Source organism: Carassius carassius, chromosome 44 (assembly GCF_963082965.1).
Source record: "Carassius carassius chromosome 44, fCarCar2.1, whole genome shotgun sequence".
NCBI lineage: Eukaryota > Metazoa > Chordata > Actinopteri > Cypriniformes > Cyprinidae > Carassius > Carassius carassius.
The window spans coordinates 8,036,016-8,056,491 of record NC_081798.1 but is presented as its reverse complement, the minus strand read 5'-3'; the positions used below and the strand labels follow the sequence as shown (position 1 = coordinate 8,056,491).

At 35.9% G+C, this 20,476-nt stretch overlaps 2 protein-coding genes across 2 annotated transcripts in view; both read left to right on the top strand.

The window, feature by feature from the left end:
* Positions 1-1,600: 1,600 nt before the first annotated feature.
* On the top strand, positions 1,601-5,534 carry LOC132126485 (transmembrane protein 183-like). The gene is made up of 8 exons (XM_059537742.1): positions 1,601-1,843; positions 1,949-2,038; positions 3,034-3,204; positions 3,516-3,675; positions 3,853-4,033; positions 4,110-4,190; positions 4,263-4,418; positions 4,915-5,534. Exons 1-8 carry the CDS (start codon positions 1,780-1,782, stop codon positions 5,098-5,100), a joined length of 1,089 nt encoding a protein of 362 aa, XP_059393725.1. The 5' UTR covers positions 1,601-1,779; the 3' UTR covers positions 5,101-5,534.
* Positions 5,535-7,144: 1,610 nt separating this feature from the next.
* The window catches only part of LOC132126078 (transcription factor EB-like), a 36,408-nt gene continuing 23,076 nt past the window's right edge, over positions 7,145-20,476 (top strand). Inside the window, exon 1 of the mRNA XM_059537095.1 lies at positions 7,145-7,163. The gene's annotated coding sequence lies outside the window, so the exon portion shown is untranslated. The remainder of the gene's footprint in view (positions 7,164-20,476) is intronic.

The following is a 20,476-nucleotide window of genomic DNA, read 5'->3' as shown; positions in this document are numbered from 1 at the left end:
GAAATCGTGTCACGCGCAGCGCCCTCCTGCGGCAGGCAGGTTCATAGAACCCACGGACCTATCATTAGGTGCCTACATATTTTTATGAAAACGAAATTTATCTCATTATTAGGAAATCTCATTAACTTTTTGCAGAAAATCTCACATTTCTGCCCCCTCGGTAAAAAAAAAAAAAATCGCGTTCCGGGACCCCTCTCCCTCGCCGGGCCCTAGGAGTATATATATCACTTCACACATCTTATACAGTATATATGTGGTTCCTAATTATTGTGATACAACATTTGCCTCGCATTTCAGGATGAAAGACAAAGATTTCAGATGAAGTATAATACACTTATTGCCTCCGAGACTGTGTTATGATCTATATGACTTTATTATTTTTATTGTGAGTATCATTATTGTGGCTTATCATTATTGCTGATCACTATTGTTGTGCTATGTTATTGTAAATTTACCATTATACAATCAGAGAGGTATAAAAAAGTTTATGAAAATGTCACTCTACTATACAATAGTAATAGTAAATATGTATAGTATTTTTATGTTACATTAATCAGTATTTAGCACACCTTCCAAAGGAAAGGATCAGAAGACATTGCAATTACTAAATGATATTTAGACAGACTTATACTTCTATACTTGTACTCTTATTATATTAGTAATTTTGCCTTTAATGTAAATAAACGTGAAAACATTGTGCGAGCTGTCTGCGTGGTTTATATACATGTTGCCGCTGATTGTTTGACACACCCACCAAACAAGAGAAAACGCATCTCAAACCCCGTTGCACACATAGATAGTAGGGTTGCACACGGCTGCACACCGTTACCAGGAAATATGTCGTTCAAACCGGAAACCGTAGCAAAACGGCGCACACCGGTTTGAGCAGAGAATGTCTAATATGGCGAGAAGTTTCACTCTCACTACACTTCCGGCTTCTGAACTGGTTGCAGTTCCACTCTGAATCCATATGAGGGCGCTCACAGGACGAGTGCAGAATGAGTGGAGGTCAATGGCGGTATACCCCTCAAAATCCACTTTTCTCAAGATATAGTTTTTTGTCTAGTAATTTGAATGTTGTATTCGAAAGGGGATGCAAAGAAATTACACATTGCTGGGTGTTAGATTTTTTAGAGTCACTTATTTGCTTTAAAAAGTCTTTTAAAATGTCAATGACGTCATACACATTCACATTTATTAACAGAATGCTAGCGTGTTCAACATGTAAGAAATCGAAAGGACATAAGTACTCGTTCATTCAACTTTCGACCTATAACCCATGCTGAACTTGCAAAACCTACAATCAGATCTGAGATTTCTCAACGGCAATCGGGTGAAAGGGACAAATTTAGCCGTCTAGCCCCATAGACTCCCATTCATTTTGCATTCATGGCGATCGCCCCCAGTGGAACTCTGGTGGTACTGCAACCAAAATTCGGTACAATAGGACTTAATAGGGAGTGGTAAGGCTCTCCGTAGACAGGCTCTGGGTTTGAGCCGGTTTGAGCTTGAACTTGCCTCTGGGTTTATGAATATACACCGTCTGATTGGACAATTCTGCTCACATATGATTTCTGCGTCCAATTAGCGTCCAGTCTGATGAGTCGTTTCATCTCGCGAGAATGTACGCGACCTTCATAGTCAGTTCCATGATGGCTGAAGATCCTGGAGGAGCTTTCTTTAATTTCACCCTCATTTTTATCGTTTTTTCGTTACCTCTGCAGGAAAGATGGCAGGGCACACAGCCTCGATAAACGGCCATAGACCCCCGCTGTCGTCATGCCCAAGAAAGGGAACCGAGAACGGCTGAAATTTAGAGCCGAGGATGTTTGCTCGGAGTCAGGTAACAACAGAGTGAGGCGGGCTGATGTTATGATGTGTGTGTGATGCGGATGATAGCCAAAATCCATTCTCTTGTTTTCTTGTGTTCCTTTATATTTTTTTACAGTAACCGTGGCTGACTATGCCAACGCCGATCCCGCCATCGTAAAGTCGGGAAGAGTTAAAAAGGCTGTTGTTAATGCAATTGAAAAAGAAGGTAAAATCAGAAATATGATGTATGAATGCTAATTTCCGACCCATAATAACGAAAGAAATATTGTAATATCGTGGTAATTAGACCATATTGAATCATAACCATGAGTTAAGCCTTTTTGTCATAAGTGTAACTTCTCATGTGAAATTATATGAAACCCTGAATTAGACTGCAGATGTTCATTCCGGCGTCTGGAGCTCCTCAATTCAGTTCCGCTCTCAGACTCTTGCGTGTACTTTACAATAGTGATTTTGGGTTCTTGAACGAATCGCTCTTTTGAGGCGGTTCTCAGGAAGTAACCGGACTAACGTTAGCCGGTTCACAAATCGAACTGAATCGAACTTTAGTGCCGGGTTGATGACGCAGGACGCACAACCGAAGTAGCACGTCCAACTAAAAAAAAGAACCGGCTGAGCCGGTCGAAGTTTGCCGAGGATTACCTAAATCTCAACAAGAACCGAATAGACTTGGCGAAGTTTCCCGAGGATTACCGGAGATTCCGATGAGCGAGTTGACGATACTGTGCAAGCCTGAGCGCGTACTAGAAATATGCTTATTATGACTGTTAAATTAATTTACATTTTATTAGAACCTGCAAAATCAAGGAGTTTATAAGACTGGTTTATTCATTCTTTATACTGTAGACATGTATATCTGCGTTTGTGCATCAATGTCTGTAATGTGTGCTGTAGATGTGAAACTTTTAGGAATCTTAAGTTGTAGGCAGTCAGTATTAGTCAGAGAGTCGTATCTGACATAAAGGACCCGTGATCAAATCAGACTGTGCATCACTACTTTCCAATGACCCCAACCACATTTAATTAGCTGATTTAGGTGTGTTTAATTAAACATAAATCTCCATAAGCAGGCATGAACAGGCCTTGGTTCAGTCGATTTAGAGGATCATTTTAACCGGTATGTTGAGAATAAGTTTCTTTTAAGACATTTGACACTTGAAAATAATAATAAAATAATTATTCATCTTTATTCTGTTCCAGTGAAATTACTCTGTGGGCTTGAGGCATCCCAGGGTCCTGTGCAGGAAGTACTCTCCTCTGCAGCTGGTGTGAGTAATGCAGCCCGTGAGAGCAGTGATGAACTGGACTCGGAGGAAGGGGATGAAATCAAAGGGTCCCGCAAAAAGAAAAAGAAAAACAAAAGAGGCAAAGGTAACTGCAGAGCATTAAGCCCAGTAAGTTTTCTAATGCAAGATTTCCCAAAACTGGGGTTCATGAGAGAACTGAAGAAAAATTTTATTAAAATACAAGCAAAACATTTTCTAAAAAAGTACATTTTATTTGTTTACCGGCATGCCATTTGACCAATATCACTGAATGTGCAAATGTGTTATATTGAAGTGTTAACTTGAACTGAAGTAAATATTTTAGGTCAAAGGGTTTTGGCTGACTGAAACGTTTTGGAATCTCTGTTCTGATGTGAGCTGATGTTACTGTTTTTCTCCTGTCATTATGAATGCCAGAAAACAGTGAGAGCATAGATGGAGAGGAGTATCCCATTGATATTTGGCTTCTGCTTGCTGCATATATTCGGCCAGAAGACGTCTGCAGATTCTCTTTGATCTGCAAGAATGCTTGGACTGCCACGTGCACAGCTGTATTTTGGACACGACTCTACAAAAGGTTGGCAGCCAAAATTTGGTATTAAATGTATTGTGGGGCTTCTTATAACAGTGGGCAGGCACTGTTGAACTCCACTGGACATCCCTGTGTTAAATAAGGGTATTTATGCTTGACAGTAGTCCTCTTCATTATATATTTTTATGTTGTTTATTTTGTATTATCTTTTCTTTTCCCCAGGCACTATAATCTTGATGCAGACCTCCCCGATCGCCTTCAACCTGATTCTATTGCAAAGATGCGTTGTCTTCGTGCACGTGTTATACGCTCGCTTTTTCACTTATATGAGCCCTTTAGCTTGTGGGTGTCGAAAAATCCTCTTCTGCCTGAATCTACACCTACCACACTGCTCAATTCCAAGGTTTGTAGACATACTCTCTTATTTAAATGTGTTTAATGTGAAGATATTTGTGTTGATGCCTCTCTTGTTCCCACAGTGTTTGCTGTTTTGGGTCAACAAAGTGTCTGGAAGTAGGTCAGAGCTGATGTGGGAGTTCAACTTTAAGTTTGTGAAACTGGTATGTTCACTACATGGGCATAAACTTATATGAGATTTAATTGCTTTAATTCTGTGGGATTTTCTTTTTCAGCCAACCAAGGGCAAAAACGGATGTGGTTTGAGTCTTCAGCTGCCCAAGCAGTATAAAGATGTTCACGCTAATCCAGACTCGGACTGTTATCTGCTGCGGGTCACTACCCTCAATTTCATTTTCACTTCTGTTGTGATGGGCATGACGTTAACTTTGGTGAGTGATGAGAGAATCCATTTCACATAATATTTTTACATTGTTGAATTACAGGAGGAGTATATCGTGTAATCCTGCTGCTGGATTTCTAATAATCAGGTCTTTAAAGCTGGAATACACTACTTGACTTTTGCCCAAATATTTACCCTGATTTTCTTTCTGGAAGAGATGACAGTAGTTACCAAAAATTTGAGTCTGCAGATTTCAAGTCTAACAGAATGTCATGCTATGTTGTTTAGTTTATGACACCCATTTTTTCCTCTGTAACTGTTTACAAAGTGAGCAAATGTATGATGCCTAGTGTTCGAAAATCTCTCCAGATTTCAAAAGAGAAGGTGGACATTTGAGAAGGTGGAAGTCATCTAATGATGTTGCCTTTTGGTCTAGACCAAACTGGTTTCCACATTTCTTTTTGTTGAAGGTTTTACTTCCAGTGAAAGTGCAAGTCATGCTGATGTCATAAATGCCAATGAATCATTCGCTCCTTGTCTTTCAGTTCACCATTAATGTGAGCACAGACATGAGGCACCACCGAGTGCGCCTGGATTTCCAGGATTCACCAGTCATGCGAGGGAAGAAGTTTAGGGGTGAACAAGGGGTGCAGGTAGTGCTGGACCCTGTCCACAGCGTGCGCCTCATGGACTGGTGGCACCCACAGTACCCCACATCCTCATATAATTAGACTGAACTCCAATCTTCTCACAAAAACATTGGAGAAGACAGTTGAGGCCTGTTTCAACCAACCCTAAAGCCCTGGCTTTGCAGGTTTTTTATTTTCTGCAGAATTTTACTCGTTGCACTTAGTATGCTGCTTTTTATAGTGTGCTGATCTGTAGTCCAAACTGAAAATGTATATGGCAATTGGGTACTTGCCATATTTAATTTAATAAAAAAAAAAAAAAAAGTGGTAGTTTTCACGATAGAAGTACACAAATTAGAAGGCAGTTCAATGTCATGATGCCATTGTCCACCTATTTTTTCCCCTCTCTTCCTTAATGGTCAAATTCCTAATTCACAAGAATGCGCCCTCTGAACAGACTCTGCTTGCCACCCTCAGTTTTTATAGCAAAAGTCCTTTCAAATTAAGTATGGCATTTACCCTAGAACATGGTATACTTTTTTGTTTCTTTTTATTTTGAAGTTTGCCTTTTGTTTTAGAATGGAAAACGAAGGCACTGATGTTTCACTTTAATAATATATACAGGCCATAATCAGTGTGTGTTGTTTTTATTTTTATTTTTTTATTACTGGTTCTTTCCTGTATGGGAAAGAATAGGATCAATACTGACACCCTGTGGGCCAATCTTAAACGACTGAATCCAACCACTAAAAATCTGCAAATGCAATTGATTTTTATAATTTTTTATTTCAGTTTATGTAGAATGTCTTTGGTTGTAATGCCACTGAGCTTATTTATTAAAAATACACATGTATGATTATATACTTATTGGAATAAAGAACCGCATTGCATAAAAGGAATACTTAACCACCGAATATTGTGACTGACCAATCAGTGTTCAAGAGATCTGTGCAATTGTTGAGATAAAACTGGTGCAGCTCAATGAATGAGAATATTGTGGAAAAGTTAATTTTTTTCATTAATTCACCTCAAATTGTTAAACTCGTGTATTAAATAAATTCAATGCACACAGACTGAAGTAGTTTAAGTCTTTTGGTACTTTTAATTGTGATGATTTTGGCTCACATTTAACAAAAACCCACCAATTCACTGTCTCTAAAAAAATTAACCCCCCCCCCCACAATATCCAATACATGTATGCATTGCTTCACTTTATTTTTATGAGTTTTCTTATTTATTTATTTTTTTAATACATCGATTGAAAGTTTATTTATTCGGCTTTAATGTGATGTATAAATCTCAATTTCAGAAAATTAACCCTTATAACCCTTATGGTTTAGTGGTGCATGGTCACATAATATAGTCAGCGGCGCATTTGCTTCAGCTTTTTACACAACGATTTATTTTGCAGTAGTAACCGATTGATTTTATATTATCCATCAATTTTGGAAATAAGATTATAATAAAAACATTTGACCTTAAACTAGTTAAACTTAGGATAATTATTTAATTTTATGTTTATTGTTATAAAATAGCTTAATGTAACTGCACATAAAAGTTAATTAAATACAAAAAGCTCATAAAAAATTGTCTACAAGTGTATACCTTCTGACAAGGTAAAAACTCTATGGAACTTATTAAAACTGTTAGAATCTATTTGAAAAATCTATAGCTTTTATAAAAATAGACCTTTTTTTTAATTCTTAAACCATGGAAGCCGAACTACATTTCCCACAATGCTCTTAGGAGCGCTGTGATTGGTGGCTTCGGCTGTCACAAGTGCCTACAGGTGACTGGTGTACAGCGCTGTCACATCACACAGCGCAGTCAGAAAACAAACCGCACATCACATAGGGGAGTGAGTTCTGTTAAAATTATCGAGAAGTTGTAAACGGTGCTCTTTTGCAGTTTCGCTTCCATAAGACTGTAGAGGGAACTGATACCAGGTTGATTTTAAGACTGCACAGTTGTAGCTCCTTTCCAAAAACTACGCCCCAACTTTTTCCTTTTGACCTTCAGCGGGTAAGTGATACAGCCCATTGCGCTCCAGTCTTGTGTCTAAATAAGTCTGCCTCTGCTTGAGTTGCATTCATTTCCAGCTTATTCCATAGCGACAGTATTTACATGCATAGTCTACTTGTTAACAGAAAACAGAGCTCCGGTTGGTGCGTATGCTTTTACTTTTTTTGAAAGTCATTGAATTGTTAGGAGAGAGAAGTGACTCAAACTGTATAATGATAAACTCAGTTATGCTTGAAATCATCATGCATTCTCAAGTTCAGTAGTCTTTGATATTGAATACATTTTCGTTGCTGTTCACGAGGTCAGTTTATTTATAGTTTGACGTTTTTTCTAGTTGAATGTTATTTTATTGTTGGAGCACAGCCATATACTTCTGTTTTACGGACACCCGATATGCATAAACTCTAAATATGTATAAACAGCGTTAGCGATACGTCTTATGTAATGCGAACAGCGCAACGCAAACCCTCACATACGTGTCCCATATAAATGTGTTGGCTATTTACACATAATGTACAAATATAGCGCGCAAGATAATTATAGGCAGCATAAGTAATGCCTGTGAATGTACTTCCTAGTCAAACTGACAACTTGGGTATGACTATGTATACATATCAATATTAAAGAGAACATTCAGGTGTCATTAAGCCTGATGTTAATATATTATATTAGCCTGAACTGAAAATATATTACGAATAAAAATCACATACTGAACAAAGTAGTCAATTTCAATATGTTACACACTAATTACTGTGCTTAATTCTGTCACTGTTTTCTGACCACAGTTATTATTATGCTCTTTTTGAGAGGTGTAGTAGCTAGATAGCATTAATTGGTTTAGTTTATTCAAGAATCCGATAACCCAGACAATAGAAACTGGTACATGGTTATGGTATAATCCTGTATTCCGATTTAGTCAAGCGAAGAAGTGAACAATGTATGGAGGTTTTTGGCTCAATGAAACTGATAGTATCAAGCGAATCCCTTGTTTGTTTGTTGTTGTGTGTCTTTCCCTTCTGTCATCCAAGTACACAAACCCTGACTGAGGAAAATGAGAAACATTTAAGTACTGAGGCTGTGATAAATGGAAAATACTGATGTCAAACGATTAATCATGATTCATTACATCCAAGAGTTTTTGTGTACATAATGTGTGTGTGTGTGCTGTGTATATTTAATATGTATATTAAATACCCATATACAGTATATTGCATACAGACATGTATGTGTGTGTGTGTATATATATATATATATCTCGGTGGGAGACATATAGGCCTGAAAAAAGTTTTTATTTTTTACTTCAAATATTAGGCATAAAAAATATTGAGTTGTGTTGTACTGACTCTTGCATTTCCCCAAATATATGTGGTCTTTTAGATTTTGTATTTGAAATTGGATTTATTCACCAATTTGTTGCATTTGTGCCAAAAATTGTCATATGGTGTGATATAAAAGTTATTCTACATAAAATGAAAATGGAACATACTCTGCCTAAGAAACTAACTTGAACATAAATCGTTATCATTACTATCTTAAGATTAAACATTTATTTTGTGCAGATTCATTAGATTTTGTATTGTTTTTCTAAATCATCATGCAAAGTAAGTCATCTCTTCTCAGCCTTTCCAGATATTTTAGATTATTTTAAACCTGGTTATAAATCTATGAAAATGCTTGTGACTCTTGCTGATACTATTTCTCTTCTGTCCCATTGACTTCTTTATGATTTATAGTTAAGAAAGTATTTTTACTGGTACAATTCTGAATGTCACACCAAATTATATAGTGCATATGAATTATCCAATGAATCTTCAGACCTCCTCTCTAGTTGCATGGTCAGCATTGAGTCTTTCCCTGTATTTTTTTGTCCTCTCTTTACATTTCTGCCTGACAGACAAAACATTGCATCTTTTAATAGACAAAGCATTGCAAATATGGTGTAACATTGTTAAATTAAGTATAAAATTTAAAAGAAATACATTAATTGTATAGGAAATTTAATGTTCACTATTACATTCATTGAATATGTTTTGAATAGTTATTTATTAATCATTTAAAAAAAGTCTATGTAATATTGTGTGACAAATATATCATATGGTGTGACTTAGAAAAACAGTTACACCATATGATACAGTGTCACACCATATGACGTTTTGTTCAGTTAAGCTAATCTCGTTAACTAAAAACAGCTAGCTTATACTTAGCATGTAAATTGCCACATGGCAGGAATGATTTTTAAGAATTAATAAGTAAAATTTGTATAAAAGTGTTTCATTTTATGTAAAAAATGTCACACCATAAGACACAAAACATTGACCACTAGTGAGCATATCAGATACAGAGCTTTTTAATTAAAAATTAAAAAGCCAGAACTCACCTCTTGACCTTGCAAACCACTCCAGAGATGACACTGCAACTTCCTGGTTGAGTGTGGACCTCTTTATCATAATGATGTCCAAATTATTGCCGTTCAAAATATAGATTTCAGTGTCACACCAAATGATGCCCATTTTACGGACAAAATGTATTTGGCCATAACTTGCTTTAAAATCATACACAGACATCAACACTTTTCCTAATTCTGTTACTTAAACTGTAAATCTATCAATTATTTATACTTTGCTGATATATATTCTCATATTAGTAAGGTCACACATATCCCGGACAGTCACACCACATGACAATTTTGATGTTTAGATAAAAATTTGAAGTAGAGGTCTTTAAACACCAACTACAGCTATGGTATGCTGTAATCATATCTTGTCAGAGGAACAACATGAAGATATATATTTTTAACAAATGCTCATTTTTATTAGGTTATGACATCATGGACGGGTAGAATTGCATGTTATGTCTCCCACCCATATATAAATAAATATAAATGCACAGTACATACATTATTTAAACAAAACAAAACAAAAGTATTTTGGGTGCTATTCATCGCGATTAATCGTTTGACAGCACTAACATATGTATGCATGTGTGTGTGTATATATATATATATTATAAATTCACAGTTTTATCTGAATCTTTTCATAAAAATATCCGTGTTATGAAAATTAAACATAAGGATGGTTGCATTAAACTTTGAGTAGTGCTCTGTACAATGACTAACCACGCTAATAATGCTTGTTGACTTCCACAGAAGTGGAAATTTCTGGATTGTGCTTTGTGTTTTTTGTATGGGCCTGTCCACTTGTTGTCTCTGCTGCTGCTTATATAGTTCAGCTGAATCATCCATAAGACAAATTCTCAGACATGCCAGAAAATCAAGTTCACCCACGGGTTATATCAGAAAGCAGCCGAGAGCTGGAGGTTTTATCTCTGCTCTCTGATGGTAAGAGATAAACAAACGGTCCTATCACAGGTGTGGCACCCCAGCTTTGTCCATCACACGCGTCGACACGTTTGACCGGTGTGTAATCCAATCGAAGTCAGGGCATTTGGAGGCAGTTATGTGTTTGTTTTCATGCAATAGTGACTTGAATCAGATATAAACAGAAAGGAAGACAGTATGGCTGATAAAAGGTAACTCCAGAACACTCACCTCTCCCATACACCCGTGGACACAGAAACACCCAGCAGCGAGGACAACGGTAAACACATTTGTTGCTGCGCACTGGTGTTTGGGTTGGCTTGCTGTTACTTTGTTTCCATTACACTGCCTTCGAGTCGAGCATTTTAGTTGAATATAAACTACACTTGCATTAATTCTAGACATGACCCCGTCATCCTGACTGAAAATGAGCTGCTGCTGAAGCACTAAACAATACGTCGGTGTACACAAATGAATGATGGTTTGAATTCATTCTCTTTTTCACGTAATGGATGTGATGTAACCGTGAAAAGTAAAATAAAATTGACTGTTAGTATCAACACTTGATGTAATTCAGTAGCCTATTGTTTGGTTGAATACCCAGCACACTATGTTCAGGCCACACACACAAAAAGGCCAAGATGTGCCTTTTTAGCCAGCTCTTGCACCAAATCATGCACCAAAAGCCCGTAACCCTTTCCTTTAAATATGAAACTAAATTTTGTTCCTCTCTGCTTTTTTTCACAACGCTGCTCTGAGGCGATACTTTGAAGCTGATGGAGCGTGGAGAGAGAGAGAGAGGGAAAGAGCAGTGGGCCATTTAATGCAACAGCTGTTCTCAACAATGACAGAGGCATTACTATTACGGACATGTACAAATACAGCTTCCTGTTCGGTCTCTAAAGTTCAGTGCACAGATTTGGGCTTTGGGTTTGCATTCTGAGACCAATTTCAGGAATTGGTGATTTCATTGGTGGTTGTGAAAAAAATCTTGGTCAGCTTATGACATGGTCAAGTTTTCTTGCCTTTTGCATCTAATCTTGCCCTTAAAGTCTGCATTAATTTAAAAATGACATTGTTTACTTTGTTAGCGCACATGACTAGTCTTGTGATGAACAATTAATCAATGCAATTTCGTTTTTTTAATCTGCTTTTCCAAATAACAAGGAACAACGTGTTTTTATGAAATGTACTAGAGTAAAATTACAATATTGTGGTTTGGAATAGGGATGGGCGTTTTCCGCAAATATCACATTCGAATATTTGAGCTCACAAAAAACGAATATTCGTTTATTTAAATTAAGTTTAATGAGACAGACGTTATTTTTCAGCAACATTTATTGTTTCCGTCATTTTGAACAAGCATACACACAATAAGCTTTAACATCACACATCGTGTTTTGTAGCTGAAAACCTTTATCAATGCGTGCAAACAAACAAAAGTACAGATTAAAAGCAAAAAAAAAAAAAAAGTTAACAAAGAAAAAAGAAAAAGTTAAAGAAAAAACGTAAAGCAGCCTGCAGCAATTAGGCTATTGTAGAACGTAGCCTACACTTAACTTTGAAACTTAAACTGTAAGCAAATCTTTTTTGCTTTTTTTTTCTATTGTTTTACATGTTCTTGTTAAGAAACACAGGCATGCAAACATGATCGGAGGAAAGTCGGCTCCTTAGTCTGTTAACAATAAGGCCGGCCGCGGAGAAAAAGCACTTTGACGGCACAGACGTTGGCGGGACTCACTTCTCTCATGTTTTCATCGAGTAACCTGAGATGTTTGTGCCGAGGGTCTAGGGCAGACGCGAGAAGAGGAGTTTTCACTGCATTCTCCAAGTTAGCGGTGTTTATTCGTTGCTTGAGAGATACTGCAACAATGTTCTTGAATTCGGTCACTTTCTGTGATTCTCCACGGCATATTTGAAGTAGGAAGACCGCAGTTCTTAGGGGCCGTTCACATATCGCGTCTCAAGTTCGTTATTTCCAATGTAGGCGCGCGGTATGCGCGCTCATAATGGAAGCGACGCGGTCGCAATGCGCACGCGGTGCGACGCACCCGTTTTTTCCGAGCGCGTCCGCACCGCATCGAGTTAAAAACATCTCAACTTTTCAAAGAGCCGCAAGCAAACCGCGGGTCATGTGACAAGAACTAACCAATCAGCTTCATCCTTTCCCTTAACAACGTTGAAAGCTCAGCCAAGATGAAGGAACAGCTGATTATATCTGTATATGGATTGTCATTTTGAAATAAATTTAGTAGCAGACCTACTGAAAACGATTTTTTGTGCTGCTAATCCATTTATCCTTTGCTGAAATTTCTGCATCTTCATGGAGAGAGCGCGTCATTGTTGCTTAGCAATGACAGACGCCTCAGGAGCGCTTCTGCCCGAGCGCTTTGGAAAGAAGGAGAAAGCGGCGCGCCTAGCGTTTTCCATGCATTTTTAGGCGCGATATGTGAACGGGCCCTTATTCATTCATTAATTATTTTTTGCTTGCATACATCTTCAAATATGCCGTGGAGAATCACAGAAAGTGACCAAATTCGGTTTAATTGAGAACTTTTTTTTTTGCGAAATTCGAATATCATTTTTATTTATCGAATAATTAGAGCAGAACGAATATTCGAATGTTCGACTATCCGTGCACACCCCTAGTTTGGAATGAAGTAAAATGTTTCCAAAATAAAACTACTAATACTTGAAATTTGTACTTAATACAGTAAAGAAGTAAACATATTTTTTATATATGAAGTAGAAAGAGTTATTTATTGAATATGAAGTAAAAATAGTTATTTAGAGTTTATTTCATCATTATTAATCATCATTGTATTTTCTCTTATCCAGTCCTGCTTTTTTACAGGCTGCTAATGTCATGCAATCTATTAAGCAAAAATCATAAAGGATTAAAAGCACACCTGCTTAAGGTGACAGAGCTGGACCATGTGTAGTTGTCTTTAATGAGTTGTTCACCCAAAAATTAAGCATTGTTATCATTTACTCACCCTCATGTTGTTCCAAACCTGTATGACTTTTTCCTTATATCAAGCACAATAATTTTTTTGTCCATAAAATAAAAGTGAGTAGGGTCCAGTGGGGTCCATCTTTTATGTCCCACAGAAGAAAGGGGGTTGGTCATACAAGCTAAGAACGACAGGACAGTCGTTGCCTAATAGATAGAGATTCTGACTACCCCGAAGGTCATGGGTTCGAGTCTCAGGTCTGGCAGGGATTGTAGGTGGGGGGAGTGAATAACCAGACCTTTTTTCCTCCCTCAATACCATGACTGAGGTGAGACCCTTGAACAAGGCATCTAACCCCCCCGTTGCTCCTCGGGCGCCCTAGCATTGGCTGGCCACTGCTCCAGGTGTGTGTTCACAGTCTGTGTATGTTCACTACTGTGTGCACTTGGATGGGTTAAATGCAGAGCACAAATTCCGAGTATGGGTCACCATACTCGGCCACACTTCACAATGTTCATTTTTGAGTGAACTATCTTTGAAACATCTATTAAAAGCTGGCACAATGATCGAAATGCTTCAAAAGCACCATATTTGATCTATTATGTAATTAATGTGCAAGTTGCATAATAGTTCCATTCACCTGTTGGTGTGCAATCCAACCTGAAACCAGTCCAGGCGGTCCTGTTCTTATGTATACAGGCATAATCCTGTTTAACTCTGGCTTCATCTTCACTGTATGCATTAGCAGGTAGTGAGCTTAATGGTTGCCCTGCTTGGAGGCTCTTTAAGTTAGTCTTTTAGTCCTCAAGATACAAATGAAAGGTATATGGAGTGAGCAAACAGTAAGGGGTGAAGTGTACTTAATTTACTGGTGAAGGTGAAGGTCAGAATGTGCAGAATAACACAGGGACAGAAAGTCCTGATCTTGTACTTGCCCCTTTCTGGCTCTGGGACAGTTAAAAGAGGGCAGCAGTGATACAAATGTATTGTAAGCTTACATAATGTCTTTATCCAGCAGACCAATAATTTCCTCTTCATGCTGCTCTACAAATTTTCTAGTCAGTATCATATCCTCCTAGAACACACACAAAGTTAATGCTAAAGAACAAAAAAAAAGTCATTTTGTGATATCAAATGGATGTGGAATATATGCAAAGCCGAGCAGAGACATTAGAGAAATCTGTAGACGTATCATTACATGAATAATCCTCTGCAAGATTAAAGGAGGCACATAATACATCATAAATATAGTAATTCAAGATTTTGTATAGCAGTGGTGCTATCAAGGTGATGTCTAGTCCAGTTGTTCTCGGGCAAGGATTCAGGGCCCACAAGAAGACCTCAAGATAACTTGAAATAATTTATAAAAAAATAAATACAAAACTGTATTAAAATAAACAACTAAAAAAGTAATAAACCCATAATTTTAAATAGTTTCTTTTAAATTCAAATGTAATTTTTATTAAAAAAACAGAATTATCATGGTCTTGGAAAACTTGGATATGAGGAAGCCTAATTTTTATGCATTTATAAATCACATTTGCATTATGAATATAATTTTTATTATTAAAAATGTTAATATAATTTATATTTATTTTATTAATCTGTTTATGCCATGCTAAAAAATATGTGTGGGGTAGAAAATGTTATTTGTGAGCTAAAAATAATAAATGAATTGGAATATTGTGGAATATAACAATTTAAGATATATTTTATGTGTGTGTGTTTTATATATTTTATATATTAGTGCTGTCAAACGATTAATCACATCAAATATATATTTTTATTTAATAATAAAATCGAATAATATTTAATAATAAATCTGTGTGTACTGTGTACATTTATTTATATATAAATACACACTTATACAGTATATAATTTACAAATATTTACATTTATTTACAAGTAAATATTTTAATTCATATAATTGATATATAGAAATGTATTTAATATATAAGCATAACACATTTTTCTTAAATATGTAAATACTGGGTGTGTATTTATATATACATAATAAATGTACACAGTAAACACACACATATTTGTAAACAAAAACTTTTATTTTGGATGCGATTAATCGTTTGACAGCACTAATATATATATACATAGAGAGAGAGAGAGAGAGTGCGATAGAAAGAGTCTAGTCTCATGATATGACTCATATGTCTGCTTACTTTGTCTGATGCATATTGCATACAGAAATGGGAAGTGTTGGTTAATCTTGAGTTCCAGTCTATTTTGCAAAACAAAACTGTGTTTGGGCCAGTTTGTTGCTAATATGTATACTTTAGGTTCTAATATGCACCCTTTTCAGGAACATTCTTTCAAAGGGTACTGCCCCAGTGACAGCTTTTGTGCCTTATTATTATTATTTTTTTTTTGTGAGAGTATGCATTTGTCCTCTATGAGTTAACATACTGTGTAATAATAACAAATGAAAAGACGTGTTTGTTCTCATCCCCAAATTGTCAGTCACTAATATTTGCAATGTTTATGTCAGCATCACCCTGTAAATCTTACACGTCTAAACATGGACATGGCTGCTTTCTTTACACTCTGACTAAGGTCCCAAAGCATCCTGCCTCTCTTTCTCAACGTTTCTCTCTGCACACACATGCCAGATAGGCCAAAGGCAGGCATAGTTGCCATACCGTCGAGTGAACACTGCTAGATTTGAGTGGGGAGAGAGGGAGGTTGATCTTGAGTTGTAATGCAGCAGAAGTAGCGCTGACAATTGCAAACTGTGTTCTGCTACTACCAACGCTCCTAATCTCATAACATATCTCCTAAAGAGCTCTTTGGCCATGGCTGATCTCCAGGCATTCTTGTTTAAGCCAAATTAACACTCTTGTATTCCTCACAAGAGTAACTATTGGGGTCACAGTGTTTATATATAGGCTTAAAAAATACAGGATTTATTTTTTATATATATATATACTGTGAAATATTATTAGTATGTAAAATAAAATTTCTCTATTTTAATATACATTAAAATCTACTTTATTCCTGTGATGCAAAGCTGAATTCTCATTACTTCATTACTTCGGTATGAAGTGTCACATGACCCTTCAGAAATCATTTTAATATGCTGATTTATTATCAGTGCTGGAAACTGTTGTACTGCTTTTTTTTTTTTTTTTAACCCTGTGATATATCTATATATATATATATATATATGTATATATATATATATATATATATATATATATATATATATATATATATATATATATATAAAACCTCTGACACAGAGAAGAGTGAAAACTCCTCGCATGACCACTACCATGCACAGTGTTGGGGAGTAACTAGTTACATGTAACGGCGTTACGTAATTTAATTACAAAATTATTGTAACTGTAATTAGTTACAGTTACTACGAAAAAATGAGTAATTAAATTACAGTTACTTATGAAATTTTTAATGATTACAAAGGGGATTACATTTGAATATTTACACACATCCACATACAGATTTAACTGATTTCTTTCCCAAATTGCACTGACTATTCTGAGAAATACGCCCTAATAATTTCCGGGATGCGGAAATACAGTCTGGTTCGTAGAATAAAAACGGAATGCCTAACGTGGACAGAATATGCCACATTTTGGATGACTAAATCAAAAGTAGGTCAGTACACTTGAATCAAAACATGACATCGACTAGTGTCTGTGAATATTAAGCCCCAAAAATGCAATATAGGCTATGACTTGCACATTCTGCGTGTCTGTGGAAATCAGGCGCGGACTGGACACCGGGAGAACCGGGACAATTCCCGGTGGCCTGGCAGCCGATTTTGCCACACTATTTAATATCATTATTGTATAATTGCCTGCCGAATGTAATAAAAAAGATCATTTGCGAATCCGCCATTTGATAATTAAATCTCTAATAAGTCATGAATTGTTATTAGTCATGACTCGCGCGCTCTCCGCGCCTCCGCCAAACGGTTTGGATCAGACTCCGAGTAATCAATGCGAGAGAGAGAGAGAGAGAGAGAGAGAGAATAGAGTGGACTGCTGGAGCAGAGAAGCAGAACTACTGTTCAGGGTTTCAGGTCAGTTTCATCTGTAAAGATGCTTTTTTGTCTTTGTTTTTATAATCAAGCAGCAGCAGCAGGTTACTCATCAGTCATCACTCAAAATACTATATAAAGGACATCATTATTATCAGTTGTAATGTTACAGTAGTAATTTATCTGAAAAAAAAATCCGATTTTTTTTAGGTTTAGGGGGAGCTACGACAGACAACAACACAACCCTTACGAAAATTAACATTTTAATATTTAACTATAAATCCAGAGAAAATGGTTACTATTGTCTACACAGTTTTTATTAATTTTGATTTTGATTTGGTTCAGCTTTGCATCACAGAAATAAATTATATATATATATATATATTAGTTATATACAGTTATATGTAGTTATATATATAGTTATATATTGGAATTGAATGATTTCTGAAGGATTATGTGACACTGAAGACTGAAGTAAAGGCTGATGAAAATTCTAATTCGCATCACTGAAATAAATTACATTAATAAAACATTAAAAATCTTATTAACGGCTGTGTGTGTGTGTGTGTGTGTGTGTGTGTGTATATATATATATATAGAGAGAGAGAGAGAGAGAGATGTGTGTGTGTGTCAAAGTAACTAGTAAATAACTACATGAGTAAGTGTTTTTTATTTTTTATTTAATCCAGTACTTTTTTACTCTTGCTCAAGTAACTATTCAGATAATTACTTTTACTTTCACTTGAGTAAATATTTCTGTAAGTATTTTTAGTTTTACTTGAGTATAGTTTTTGGGTACTCTACCCACCTCTGCTTATTTATATAAGGTTAATAAATATTTTTAGACAATATCAAAGACTACTTAATCCTGGCTGATTTGTAGATTGTAAAAAAAAAATGCTCTGTATTTTCCATTAATTTCCTATACAAACATCACAAAATGTATTATTTTTAAGACAGCTTGGCCTTTACTGATAATGCATTGCTAAGGTCATATAGCAAGTTACAAAAAAGTCACCATTTCAATAAAATAAAATAAAAAATAAAGGGGAAAAAAATAATTCTGGTCTAAAATGACCAAAGACCACCAGAGGGTTAAGGAATGGAGGTGATATTTTTTCTCTCTCTCTGTAGTCTCGCTAAAGCAACCTCTGCATTATTACATAACCACTCTTTAACAAGCAGACCTGGGATATGTAACTTTGGGTTTCCCCTCATACATCTTAATGTCATTGCAAAATGCATGGGCAAGTTTTTAGTTCGCTCAGTATCAGAAAAGCTAATGGAAAATAATAGAAATGCCACACCAGCTTGTTTAGACATAGTCAGGTTCTAGAAATATCCTCCTTTCCATAGGCTATTGTCAGGAACACAACAGTTTCTTGGTCATAAACATGGCCTCCTACACATTGCAAAAGGCCACAGCTGTTCGGACCAATGAAATGCAGTTTTGTCTCTGGCGCTCCTTCTATGGTCCAAAATACTACTGTAAATACATTGTTGTCTGTATTTGGTTTATTAAATTGCTTGAATGTGTGCACACAAAGCTGATTTTGTCTGGCATGTTGAATGTCACCAAGCTGTTTAATACACTTTGCTACACTTTGCATCTGTGTAACCCTTTCTGTCCGTGTTTATCATTTCAAAAGCCCCCCAGTGAGGTCTTTTTGGAGGAAAGGTCACTGGTGGTTTGAGTACTTTTCAGAGGTCACAGCACCTGAATGGAAATGCATGGTGCCCAGGCTTTTATTACCCATCATGCACCTTCCAAACAAAGCTATAGAAGAAAAAAAACTGAGCTTTGAATTGATCGCAAAACTCTGCCGAGAAGCTAATCTTATATACAGGGGAGAATAAATGAGATGGGCTTTTGAAAATAAACTGTTTGTTTTGGTTCTTCATTATTAAAGCTTCAGCTGAGCTGTGATAGGCAGCTTCACATTAGTTTGGTGAAACACAATCTGTACACTTCTATAAATGCCCACAGACGTTTTGCTCTCATTGTAATGTTGGTAACTTTGTGGCCACGCTGAACCAATCTGTTTTGCATGTAATTTAATTCTTTTCCCTGAACTGATGTTTAACCTTTAGAAAGTAATGCGAACATAAAATTACAAAGCAGTTCTTTGTTTGGTATGTTCAGCAGTGCTTAAGAATATGTTTTTCCTGGAAATTACCCACATATTACCGACATACTGGAATTATTTTGTCATAACTATGGTATATAAACAGTGGTTCTCAACTGCTGCCATTTCCTTTTTTGTGTAGGTGTGTAAATAACACATCTCCTCTGTTGTTAATGCATTTAAATTTTTTTCAGATTTCCTATTTAACTTAAGCTATGATAATCTGCCTGCATATTACTGATATTACTATTCAAAAAGTTTGGGTCTGTGAAATTTTTGAAAGTCTCTTACAGTCACCAAGGCTGTATTTATTTGAGCAAAAACAGTAAAATAACTTTTTTATATTTATATTGAAAATGTAGCCTAATTTATTGCTGTGATCCCAAAACTGAATTTTCAGCAACCATTATTACAGTCTTCAGTCTCACATGATCCTTCAGAAATCATTTGGGTGGTGGTCGACAAACCTTTTGTTCAGTTCTGTCAAACAATTAAACACATCCAAAATAAAAGTTTTTGTGATATATGTGTGTGTGTGTGTGTGTGTGTGTGTATATATATATATATATATATATATATATATATATATATATATATATATATATATATATACATACATATATATATATTTAAAGAACAACATTTATTAGAAATAGAAATCTTTTGTAACATTATAAAAGTCTTTACTGTCACTTTTGATCAATTTATTCATCTTTACAAAATATACTAAAATGGTACAGTATTGTTCATAGTAATTGAATTAAACATTTAATCATTAAGCAGATGCTTTTATCCGAAGCAACTTACAAATGAGGAGAGCAATAAAAGCAATCAGGCCAATGAGAGAGCAACAGTATAAGTCTCAGTTAGTTTAGCACAGTACACAAAACAAGTTTTTTTTTTAAATAAATCAAGCAGTTTAGAATAGAATAGATTAGAATAGAATAGAATAGAATAGAATAGAATAGAATAGAATAGAATAGAATAGAATAGGTAAGTGCTAGTATTAATTGGTCAGGTGCTGACGAAAAAGATGTCTTTTAGATGT